Source organism: Triturus cristatus, chromosome 6 (genome assembly GCF_964204655.1).
Source record: "Triturus cristatus chromosome 6, aTriCri1.1, whole genome shotgun sequence".
Classification (NCBI taxonomy): domain Eukaryota; kingdom Metazoa; phylum Chordata; class Amphibia; order Caudata; family Salamandridae; genus Triturus; species Triturus cristatus.
The window spans coordinates 1,824,146,085-1,824,159,508 of record NC_140589.1 but is presented as its reverse complement, the minus strand read 5'-3'; the positions used below and the strand labels follow the sequence as shown (position 1 = coordinate 1,824,159,508).

The 13,424-nt window shown below is 44.2% G+C and overlaps 1 protein-coding gene across 1 annotated transcript in view; it reads left to right on the top strand.

The window, feature by feature from the left end:
• The window catches only part of GAREM2 (GRB2 associated regulator of MAPK1 subtype 2), a 470,347-nt gene that overhangs the window by 291,098 nt on the left and 165,825 nt on the right, over positions 1–13,424 (top strand). Inside the window, exon 3 of the mRNA XM_085613200.1 lies at positions 11,120–11,250. Coding sequence (XP_085469326.1) covers positions 11,120–11,250 — 131 coding nt within the window. The remainder of the gene's footprint in view (positions 1–11,119; positions 11,251–13,424) is intronic.

Here is a 13,424-nt window from a genome sequence, read left to right as displayed (position 1 = left end):
TATGATGTGAAGAGATCAGCAGGTTACTGCTTTCAAAAGAGACATCCTTTTGTTACTTGCAATTTATAACTTAAAGTCCTAATATAGAATAGTGAGCTATTAACTTTCATCCTAGAACTGCATACACACTACAAACAATACATTATTAGACCATTGATTAATGTTGCAAAAAGGGTTAATTTGGCTAGAAATCAATTCTTATTATTAAAGGAAACTCCCAACTATGCTGTTTCTTTTTCGACTCTGAGTTTGTGCTTCTCCACACCAAGCACTCTTGAACTATACTGCCTACCAGTATGGATGACATGTGACTCCTATACTTTTAGTCCTATGTCTTATGTAACATTTCCTATACACTGATTTACACACTTATGATTGATTGTCTCTGTGTAATGCGTGTGTGATGCAAAGTGCTCGGACACCCTACACTGGTATGAGTGGCACTATATAACTAATTCAATGCATCTGAGAGTGTGGGGTTATGGAGACTTGGTCAATGTTAAAGGGTGCTAGTGAGAGAATCCGTGGTGGGGGTGGTCATTGGGGGGGCACCAACAAACATTGTCGCACAGGGCACCACCAGCACTAAAGCCGGCCCTGGGAAGTATGCACAGATAAGCGCTGAAAATACCGCTTTAGGTGACTGCTTTTTTTTGTACCGACTGGGCCATCAAAATAATCTGCTGGTAACCCTAACCATAGGACTGGAAGTTTGTTGCAGGATCAGCACATTATTTATTTCCTTCACCCTCAATTAATGCCGCAATAGTTTAACTTAGATCTTAAAGTCTACGCCCCCGTCAATAACATGCTGAGTTACTTCATGGGTCTGGGAATGCACCCTGCATTCAGACAACTCATTCCTCATTCTCGCCCTTTATTGTCACGCTCACCTTGCACTCACAGTGATCACAATGCACTCACACTGATCACCATGCACTTGCACCATTCACCCGCTCACCTTGCACTCACAGTGATCACTCTGCACTCAAAATGCATTTGTCCTGCTCACACTATACCTCAACCTGCAGTCACACGAGTACACTACTCATCCTGCACTCATGTGACACTTCACTCACCTGTCCCCCTCACTACTCAATATGCAACTCACTCAAACAAGCCCATCAGTAATCATACATTCATTCATCCCATTCTGAACTTGCATCCGCACCCAAAATGAGAGAGGACAGCAAGGGAGTGAGAGAATTTGATTGAAGAGGTCAGGGATGAGGAGAAATGTGAATTGCCGAAGAGAAGTGTGGACACGCAAGAAGTGAGTGTGATCCAAAGGTGAGGGCTTCTGTTAGAACAAAGGGGAGATGTGAAAGAGGAATGGGGGGACTGGAGAGGTGTAAGATACAAATAGACAAAAATTTGAATGAAGAGACGAGGTGAATGAGAAGTGCTGAGGGGCACGGGAGGTGACAGGGCCAGAGAGGCCATGAGATAAATGTGAGAGACTGTTAGAGATGAGGGCAGTGAAAGGACAGAATGGCAAGAGGTGATTAAAGGTGAAGTGAGAGGTTGAATGGGGAGAGTTCAGAAGTTGTAAAAAGGGGTGAAAGAAAATGACCTGAAAAGTGAGAGAGGGATCCGGGGTTAGGAGAGGAGACTGTGATGGAAGGGAGGGGGTGAGAGGAAAGCTGCATGGGTAAACGGCTTAACTCTACACAAAACCGCCAGGGTTTTAAGGGACCCCTGCTTCTTCCGGTCAGGGCCAGGTGAGCTTCTAATGTGGCAGCGCGTATTGCTGCAGAGTGGAAGGCCCTTCACAAAGGTTGACTTGAAATCTTTCTGATGATAATTGCTGTATTTTGGTTATAAATGGGTACTGATTGGGTGAAATCTTTCCTCAGCGTTACTGTGTGTAACAAATATCAAAATAATGAAGCAATGCTATCCCAAAATACGCGGCATCACATAACCTCATTTACATTTTCATCCCACGCAATTTAGTCAACAGGTTTAGACATTTTTGTAAGGAGGGGGTCCTTACGCCTCAAAATGTTGACAGGGGGGTCTCGGCATCCAAAAGTTTGAAGACCTCTGCTCTAGGGTGTGCTGCTTCGTAGGCCTGCGCGCAAGACTGGAGATGAACTTCAGTATGGATTGTGGTGGACAGGCCTTCAAGGTTAACCCACAATTGACACCACTAGGGTACACCTGCTTGTGCTAAGACATCAAGCCTTCTAAGGTCTAGTGGGGCCTTCTAAGGTGTAGCATGGTAATGTGCTCCCTCTGTAGAGTGGTCTGGTGGACTGGTCATGAAGGCTGAACCCGGTTCCCCAGTTCCAAATTCTACAGCTCTGGCCATAGTGTTACATCCTCTCCCCCACTGAACACCCTACTGCCCCACTGAGAGAAACTCGCACTGCCCTCAGCTATTACCTAATTGTGCCCGCTATAAACACTTGGATGTGGCTCAATTCAAATTATGCACTTGATAAGAGTAATATGCTGCCTAAAAACAAAAGTAAAAGCAACCACTCATAGGGAATGCAAGCTTAAGTAAAGCATGTGAAATGTAAGCAGAAACAACATGGTTACCTTAACGATCTCTCACTCACTATTCAGAAATCAGCGAGTGGTTTTACCTGAAAAGTTAAGGACATGACTACAGGGCCCTGAAGGGAACCGTTTCAATGTCCATTGCTTATATCCTTACAAAACGTAAGCAGTATGGTTTAAAAAGACCACAGACATAAACACAGAGCCATGGTACACATTTTGTTTTGCAATCCACCCATCAACCAGGTATTGCAGTCCCTACGGGAATGGTGCACTTTCCGACCTGGGGACAACAATGCTGTTCAAAGAAAGATGAGAAAACAAAATTAGCGCTTCACTGGCAAACTCTGTAAAGTGAGGCTGATGTATTTGGATGTAAATAAAACCAATCTGGCTACTTTAAGAACACTCTGTCTCGCTTTATTTAGTCATGTATTTATTTTCCATATTTAAACCTTCTATTTCTCTCCATCCCGCTGCACTTTGGAATAGAAACATGTCAGAAAAAGGGCATTTCTCGCAAGAGTGTTTTTCTTTTTTGGATCCATTTCACAGGGAAGCAACTAAATGAAAGAAGGAAAGATAGGTTGTGTACCGTTTCTTCAAGTCACGGTTTTCAGTAAGTGAGGAGCAAGACAGGAAGAGAGGGAATAATAGGAAGAGAGGGGGGACAGCTGCCAGCACAAAAAAGAAGAGGACATCGCCCGAGTCCTATTCCTTCTCTTCCCGTCCCCGAACGTCCACGAAAGCAAGCCGAGCCTTATCTGAATGCCTTTGTCTGCCCCCAAAATAGTGCCGCCTGGGGCGGACCGCCCCCACCGCACCCCCCTAGCTACGCCACTGGAGATACCACCACAAGGCAAAGCTTGGAAGGTGAAAGGGACGGTCTACTGTAATGATGTAGAACCAATGAACCCTCACATTCTTGCTAAAGATTACGGGCAAGTTCTGTAAGGTGGCACCAGGTGTTCCAACTCTAGGGGCCCTGGGCATTTGGCCTGGCACCAACAAATCTTCCTCGACATGTGAGATCAGGTGACTTCTGGGGTACTTTACACATCATGTATATCATCCTTGCCATGCTTGCAACATGTATGACCTGATGGGACACCTCAGTGGCTGAAGGTTTGTTATAGATCCTAAATCTGCTTCCACCTTAAAAAAAACATTGCTTGCACCACACTTGAGATGAGATTTTCTTCTAGAAGAAGTAAAACTGTGAAAAGTACCCTTCATCCTTCGAGCTGGTCATGACTTGCTATATTTAACCCGCTCTCTGAAGATCCGGTTGTGTAGTTGAGGCGTATCCTGGTTGTCTACTGGTCATATATCTAGAGCGCTCTTGTTTAGTCTTTCCAATAACCCTGAGATAATGGTATTGTATAAATGGGTGACATTGAAAAAGGTCAAAGAAGAAATTAACCCAGTGACCGTGTTGTGCTTCTTGACAAGAAGATTAACTCATTTCACATTGTGTCTGTGGCTCCATCTTTGTATTTATTCTCCTATCTGTCTGGTCTCTACCAGTCTCTTCCATATGTTCTGAGTCCTGTTAGTTACACAGTTTGCCTCTACGCAATATCTTTTATGTGAAGGCGTATCAATGTTGTTGGGGGTATTTTGCCTTCCACACCAGTATCAAACATTCCTCCTCCATGGTGCCCCATAGGGACTTGAGGTCACCAGTCAGTGACGCGTAAGAATTTCACATACTGTTGGGTGTTGTTGTCGTACTGGTCTACGTTGACTCCATGACTGTCCAAGAACACCCTATGAGGGGCCGTGTGAATATAGATCCGTGTAGGACTCCACACGGGACAAGTAGGACTTCATTTGCCACTGGTAGCAAACATGATCTGGACGGCACTACTTAGGCGCATTGGTGCCTGTTGCTTACACAGAATGTGAAGCAGATTAGAACTTTGTCTTTAATGCATACTTGGCAGGAGGTGCCCTTGAGGGTCTTGTGGCTGATGATCTCCACGGGTACTTGCAATGCCAACAATACCCAAAGGCAGGAGTCACCCATGTCCTTCATGCTTAAGGGCCTCACCTGCGGCTGTAAGTGGTGGCTCTATCACTGCTGCCGTAACATGATTGATAATGCGCTGGTTGTGGGAGTGATGCGGGTCTATAACTGATTGGAGACTGCTTGTTCGAGTATCTTTCCCTACGGTGGATATGGGAACAAGCTAATAATTACTGCGGTTGTGGCGAGACGTCTGGAGGAGTCTGTGGGAAGTTCTCTGTGTAAGTAATGTTTTGAGAATAGGGATCAGTCATCTCTTGTGAGAGATTGTATGATGGAGGCAAGCATATCATCTTCATAGGAATTCTCATTCCATGCTTTGATATATCAGGATTTAATTCAACCTGAAAAGTGTACTTGAGTCAATAGGATGTAACATTTTGTGGATTTTGTCCCTGAGGAATTCATGTAAGAGAGTGGATTGCATTTTGCTTTCATTCAGTTGTCACATGTCAAGGATGTCAGATTGATGGCTCATTGCTATTGCAGTGTGTTTGTCTATTCTCAATTATAATGTGTGGAAGAGGAGGGCTATAATATCATCTATCTCAGATGTGTCTTGTGTTGAGGCTGCGTGGAAGTCCTGGCTGAGGGTCTTGAGTGGGAAGTCCTTGACGGAGTGATTCAATGGTTCCATGGGTTTGGGCTGGCCATGACGACTCAGTGGAGCGTGGTGTAAAGAGAGCATGAAGGCTAAGCGATCTGAACAAACCAGAGTAAGAGGCGTGTGGCACTTTGGTGAGAGGCGAGCTGCGATGATGAGGTGTAGAACATGCTCTTTGTTTGCACTGAGGTTGCTCCTGGGTTGTCAGGTGAAGTATGTTCAGGAGGGCAAGGGTGGGTTTTGTCATCTTCTTAGTGGTGTGGTTCCATGGTGAGGCTGATGTCTCCAAGGTGGCTAATGTTTGTGTTTTTAGGAGCAGTTTTTGTGATAGTAGTGATGTCACTAAGGGCCACATGTACAAAGCATTTTTATGGTCCCAAATGGGCCGATTCGCAGTATCAGCTCATTTGCAAATGCAAAACGGCTTTTTAAAATGTAGAAGTAGAAAGCTCTAGTTGCCATTCAGTAACCCATTACCGAATCACTAATTGGGTTTGCGATTCGGTATTAGGAAGTTGCGTGTTTAGGGCGTCCCTTCCAAATACAAAATCGCAGTGGTTTGTGTGAATGTTTTGCGACCAAAATGTGGTCGCAAAACATTCGCATTTTACCATCTACTTCAAGTAGGTGGTAACCAATTCGCAAATGGAAATGACCCCCCTTTGTGAATGTTTGTAAAAACAATTTTTAAGTAAACTTTTCATTTTTTTAAACGCATCTCGTTTTCCTTTAATGAAAACAGGCTGCATTTAAAAATAAAAGATTTCTTTATTGAAAACCAATGACAGATATGGTGGTATTCTGACCCCTGCAGGCCACCATTCCTGTGATTTGTGTGATACCCAATGGGTTGCAAACCAAGACCTATCTCATTAATATTCATGAGGTAGGTCTATTTGCAACCTACTGGGAATTCCCAAATTTATAAAAGACACATTTGTACATTGGTGTTTGCGATTACCAAATAGAGAATCTCAAAAATGTGCTGTTTGTTAATCGCAAACGATTACCTATATACATGTGGCCCCGTCTTTTAGTGTTTGAAAGGGGGAAAGAGGGAAGTAGAGCGTGAAACAATGATCAAAAGGTCCCTCATGGAAAATGGAAGGTCATGCTGTTCCTTTGATGATTGCTAGCTGTGTGGATGTCTGGTAAATGTTCAGTATATCTGATCACGACTTTGAGGAGGTATGTGGAGAGAGGGCTGAGCGGTGATTGTGTGAGTGCACCTGAGTTGTAAGTGGTATTGACTCCTGTGATGTCCTTAGCATGGAGAACAGCTGAGTGGATGTTCATGAGCATGACCACATCACCCCCATCCGGGTGTCACTCCACTGGATCCCCATGCTGACCAAAACTGCCTTCAAGACCAGCATCATTATCTACAAAACCATCGTGGCTGGAACCTCTGCCTATCTGGCTGGCACCCGTTTCTGGTGGTTCACAACACACCTGCAGCGAGGACACCAGGAGACTAGAGATAAAGAAGTGCAAAAAAGAAAACAGAAGGCCAGAGGCCTTCTCCATCTATGCACCCAGGATCTGGAACAACATTTGGGTATCCATTAAGACTGCACTAACCCTGCTCCATTTTAGGAGAGTATTCAAGATGCACCTTTTACATAACACTATATCATGAGGCAGTTACAGTTCACCTCCACTCTCGGGACCCAGCTACCCCTCCAATCATATATTGACTATGTATTTGCCCTATATAAATACCACATGGATATATTCAATAAATACAGGCAGATTTTGATGTGCTGTTTGTCAACATTCCACATAATCTAAAAAAAACAACATATTTAACGGAAGATAATAATATTGGAATCAATTTCAAATTAATTATATTATGTACTCTCCTGCCGTAATTGCTAGCAAATCTCTTCACTGACTTAGTGATAATGGATGCGTTCTTCTGTCTATTTCTAACATGTGCAGACCGTGATAAGTTGACCCAAGATTGTCATATGATTTTACATACTGAAGGCAAATCCCGTTAATGTACCACCCTCCAACTTTCATAGACTTTCCGAAGATCATCACTTTAGTCTTCTCAGAACTTACCCTTAGATCATTAACATGATTAAATTCTTCCAATTTCTTTAGATAGTTTTGGAGATCACGAGGGGTTAATGATAAAAGTTTAATATAATCAGGGTAGGCTAAGTACGGTACAAATTGCTTTCCTAATTTTGGTGCAAGTCCACTGACGTTCTCCAAATAATGTGGCGGATCTGATATCCATAACAAGAAAAGAAGAGGTGCAAGAATGCAGCCTTGTTCAAGGCCATCGTTGGTGAAATTGTAGGGTAAAGCGTATTGCTGGTTAGTTCAATTTGAAGTCAAGTGTTTTCATGCAACAAACCAAAAGGTGTAGAAGTGTTTGATTAATTGCCCAGTTTTTCCCATAAGTTTGATCTGTTAACCCAATCTAAAGCTGATGAGTAATCATCGAAACGTGTATAGATTGAGGCCCCTATGCAAAGTTTTGGGCTGGCAATGCTGTCTCTGGGTGATCGGGTTTGCCTGAATCCGGATTGATATACTGGGAAAAGCTTGGATTCCATCGCCCGAGCATATAATGCATTCAATGGCAATTTACCAAATAGCTTCCCTTCGGAGCCAAAGAGAGTTATGAATCTTTGGGACCGCCTTATCCCCTTTTTTGTGGACTGGCTGTACAATGGCTCCTTGCCAGGATGCAGGAATTTTGCTGGATCCATGAAATTCTGTAAAATGTGCATACAAAAGAGATGCCCATGGGTCCGGATCAGATCTGATTACATCGATTGGAATTGTGTTTGGGGTGGCAGCTCTTAATGAGTGAGATTTTTTAATGAGTGGTTTAATTTCTAGTCTAGATATCTGTAGAGTGTTATTTAGATATACTAGTGCAGGTAGTACAGCAGTTTTCTCCGTGAAGGCCCAGAATGAGAGTTGGATGAAGTGATCGTTGGCAGGTCTGTAAATTCCAATACCATGGCCAATGATTTGCCAGAACAACTTCAAGTCATTTGTCTTGCTCGCTGTGTGCAGCTCCACCCAGGCGGTTTCTCATGCCTTCTGTTGTATCTGTTTCAATTTGGTCCTATATTCCTTTTTGCTGTTTTTAATCTGCACATTACGACCTTTAGATTCCATTTTCTTAAACATCTTCGATGTTTCCTTTTCGATATCTTGAGTAATCTCTCTTTATTACTAAGTCTGGGGTGCGCTTTATGTCATCTCTTACAGAGAGAAAGGTAAAAGTTTGCCTCTGTACTATTTCTCAAGCGAAAAGTTGATCCACATCTCCTGCTATGTGTTCAGGGCCGGACGGGGCGTAGCGGGCACTGGGCGTTTCCCTGTTGGGCCGGAAGGGTAGAGGCCGGTTTTGGTTCTGGGCAGTACAAAAGGGGGTGGTGATGGACGGAGCATCAGAACCAATCAAACACTCACACCCAGTCAACAGATCTGGGTTTGATCCATCACCATTCTTTAGCCCACTCTGCCACCCCAGTTCAGACATGGCCATATGCAAATCAGTCTGACCCTGTGCCTCATGGGAACAGTCCAGCCCGAACTGCCAAGCCATGCCTTCCCTGGACCAGAAACAAGCTTCCTAGGACCGGTTTCTGGCATTTCAGCCGTCTTCAGCCAGGCTTGCTTGAATCCAGTGGCAAAGTGAGCAAGGGACTCACGTCTGAGCATACCCTGCCAACTTATGGCGTACAAAGCAGTACAAAAGGGGGTAGTGATGGACGGAGCATCAGAACCAATCAAACACTCACACCCAGTCAACAGATCTGGGTTTGATCCATCACCATTCTTTAGCCCACTCTGCCACCCCAGTTCAGACATGGCCATATGCAAATCAGTCTGACCCTGTGCCTCATGGGAACAGTCCAGCCCGAACTGCCAAGACATGCCTTCCCTGGACCAGAAACAAGCTTCCTAGGACTGAACTGGGGTGGCAGAGTGGGCTAAAGAACGGTGATGGATCAAACCCAGATCTGTTGACTGGCTGTGAGTGTTTGATTGGTTCTGATGCTCTGTCCATCACCACCCCCTTTTGTACCGCTTTGTTCGCCATAAGTTGGCAGGGTATGCTCAGACGTGAGTCCCTTGCTCACTTTGCCACTGGATTCAAGCAAGCCTGGCTGAAGACGGCTGTAATGCCAGAAACCGGTCCTAGGAAGCTTGTTTCCGGTCCATGGAAGGCATGGCTTGGCAGTTCGGGCTGAACTGCTCCCATGAGGCACAGGGTCAGACTGATTTGCATATGGCCATGTCTGAACTGGGGTGGCAGAGTGGGCTAAAGAACGGTGATGGATCAAACCCAGATCTGTTGACTGGGTGTGAGTGTTTGATTGGTTCTGATGCTCTGTCCATCACCACCCCCTTTTGTAACGGTTTTGGTACTGGGGGCTGCAAAATCGTCCCCTTGTAACAAAAGCGCAGCAGCAGTGTTCCCGCCAGCCCCTTACATGACCCCACCCGCCCCAGCACCGGTCGGACATAATTGCCAGGGCTGGTTTGCGATCCCAGTCCAGCCCTGTATGTGTTCCTGAAACCGCAATATGAAGTCTTGATTACCCAATTGAAGAAAGTTTTGTTGGTTGTTACTCTGCCACTTTATAGATCTCTGACGAACAGTAAAGAGGAGTTTGGGTGGACGGCTCCTCCGCATTATAGCGAGTATAGGTAAACTGCAAAGATATTCACTGCGGGTGATCGCTTTCTTCCCCATGGATGACTTGGTGGTAACTCTTCAGCCAATACATTCCAACTCAGCAGAGTCAGATTTTATATCTATTGTACCAATTACTGTCCCACTTGTAATGAGCGACAAAAACACCTAACCAAATAATTTACAATGTTTTAATTAACAAGCAGATTATCAAAAGCTCCCAGGTTGTGTGCGATGCTTGCTTGTCATTAACAAAAACTCCATCCTGTGGAAAGTGTGAAGATGAGGTTCATTTTTGGCTAAGTCATAACTACTTGGCACTATTCTTGCATTGTCCCCACCTCTTCCTAAGGTCACCTACTTTCACTACAGTCACCATGTGAACTCTGGCAGCTAACCCAGAAGAAGGGCTGGAGTAGTGCTCGATCGAGGACCCAGGGCGCCCCTGGTTACAGGGATTACCACATTTATGCCACATTTGTATTTGGATAATACAAAAGGATTCCCTTGGGTCTGTATCAATGGCTGGTCCCTCATGTTTACAAAACAACTAGTATTTAAAATCAGCTTTAATAGAAAATCAGGTCCTGGTTCCTTATGGCTAATTGCACTTGAGTTCTGTCTGAATTGAATTGAATATAATTGATGGAAATTGAAATGTATTGGATTGCATTGAGTAAATTGAACAGAACTGAATTGAATTAAACTGAATTGAAGTGTATTTAATTGGATTGAAATGAATCGAATTTAATTGATGGAAGCTGAAATGTATTGTATTGAATTGAACAGAATTGAATTGGACTAAACAGAATTTAAGTGAATTTAATTGGATTGGAGTGAATTTAAATTAATTGATGGAAATTGAAATGTATTGAAATGAAAAGAATTGGATTGGCTTAGACGCGATTCAAATACATTGAAGTGAACTGAATTGAGATAAGTATTTTCATAGCAATCAAACTGATTAAATTCACCTGTAGATTCAGATATCACTGTATGCTCTATGAGTCAGAGGAATTTTTCAGTGTCTTGTCCTCCAAATTTTATTGCAGCATTTACTAAGGACCTTGTTGGTTCAATTGGTAGATATCTCCTTGCCCGACAGATTAAAGGAACGGGTCTCCAGCAGATTGCTTCTGCTGCCGTTCTGCCTGCATCTGTCTCTGGTGCTTCTCTATACATTGCCGCTAGTCCAATAAATTCCATGATTTTTTTCCAACCACTAATTGCACACATAAAACATGTGGTTTTGAGGAAAGGGTATGGACATCCATCTAAAAGTCTTTTTTTCTTTCTGGTCTTTCAGGGAAATTTAAGTTGCTAGAGCAAGACCGGGACGTGCGGGAGCCAGTGCAGTATTTCAGTAGCGTGGAGGAAGTGGCCAACGCCTTCCCAGACCGTGTATTCGTCATGGAGGCCATCACCTTCAGCGTCAAGGTCAGCCAAAGCTGTTCAGTTGAGTGTTGTGGCCTGAGGAAGTCATCAACTGCCAATTGCTGCCTACAACCTAATGATATCCACACTATGCACACACGCAGAACAACCTTGTGTCAGAAGTAAATGTAGACAGAGACAACAAGCAAACTCCATGTTGGCTTGGATGTAAAAGTGCTGAAATGGTACCGTATGATTACTTAAACGATAAGTAGAGGAAAATAGATTGGGGAATAGCCCCTTATTGGGATGCACCTCTTACATCTGGGCCGAAACCACTGCCTACTGGTCCAATACTTTGAACCCAATGTCACTGTTGTGACCGTACTGGTTGGTGAGGGACCCACACCATGTGTGGTCAACATCTACTGGCTCTTCCACTGGCTTGTAACTACTCCAGGTTTGGGGTTGGGCATGGCTTCTAATATGGGGCCCTTAACTTTTGAACTTTAATCCTTTGTACCGACACCTTAAAACAACACCAGCTGTTTTATGCCTCCTCTGTTTCCATGACCTCAATGGGATTCTCAGACCCTCGTGGCTCAATGCCCAGGCTAGGGGGCCGCTGAGGTGTTTCCGTAATGCTGCCCCCTCGCATTAAGACTTGCTTGAGTAAGCTCTCTTCATGTGTCTTCCGCGACATGATTAGAACATGTGTGAATCTCCAGTCGCTAAACAAAGCTTCACCAAGACACATTTTTTAACTGGTTTTCCATTTCTTTGAGGCAATAATACAGGTGCGGTCCTAGCAATAACGTGTGTCTCTATAAAACTATGGGCTCACCCTGCCAGACACACAGATAAAGAGCGCCGTGGCACTGACTGATGCCTATTTAGCCTCTCGGTATTTAATTTGTCAAAAAAGAATTGCCCGGGCCCTTGTCAGCAGGCCACTGCAGCTTCTACCACCCAATCCTCCCACTAACAATGCCAATGACAGCACTATCACTATCACCCATCACACTCATGCAAGTGTGGCAATTCAGACTTTAAATATACATTAAAATGACTAATACATGCCGCCCGAGTGGCAGGTAATTACATGTCAGTGTGGGTTACAGTATGTTGGCTTGACAACAAGGAAAATAAATATTCGGATTCAGGAACATTTAAGCACTATTAAAGCTGGTAAACTTACCACGCGCCTGGTACAACATTTTTGCAAATCTAAACATGATTTACAGGCATTAAAGTGGGTGGTTTTGGAGAAGGTAGTGGCCAGCAATGATTGTATTGAGCAAGTCCTAGCAACCAGAGAAGCTTGTTGGATTTTTTCTGAAAAAGTGGATCAAGTAGGTTTAAACGATCACATTGAGTGGAACAAAGTAAGCAGACAGTGGAACCCTTGACAGTATTGTTAAGAACCTATTGGGTTTTACTGCAGAAATGCCCATGAGACAGGCGCAAAATGAATATGAATCCCTTCAGAATAGATGCAGTGGTGGGTGGAGTAATTCATAATATACTCCTCCCAGGTTTTCTTTTGATTGAAGCGTTTATGGGGTACACCGTGGGTAGGTGAAAAGATAGCGTGCTACCCCTGTTTATGCTTAGATCCAGCAGTACCATGCAAAATACCTAAGATGATATGAGCAGTCTGAAATCGAGATACCGGTCAATGATCACATGATGAGAATCTGGTTGGATTCATGTTTATTGGATATACGTGGTTATAGTGCTGTGAACTATCCTCATTTTGCTCCCCTGTAGTGCTCTGAGGTCTCGAATTAATAATGGCTTATATGGACCCTTATACACTTTAAGATGGCCGCCGCTGGCGGATAAGAGATCCAAGTGGTGCGAGCTCTGGCCCCGTAACACGTGAGGCGGAAGCAGAGGGGCGGAACTCAGGGAGGAGAATATCAGTAGCCGCGTTTCAACAGGAAAGTGAAGCGGGGATGAGAGACGGCCCTTCCAGATAGCGGTTGCAGTGAGAGAACTGTATCAGTGGTTGAGTGCTCTTACAAATGCTCTGGGCGCTGACGGGCACTAACGTGTGCTGGGGTGGTGATCGGATGCGCCGAATGATTGTAGATATAGCCGCATTGGGTGCATTGAGGAAAGCAGAAACGCTTCCGGCATATTTTTAAATGGATGCTGTATTTAATGAGAGTGTCAGCGTGGAATATATAGGGGTATTCATAATATACTGTACACACTATGAAACGAAGTGAGAT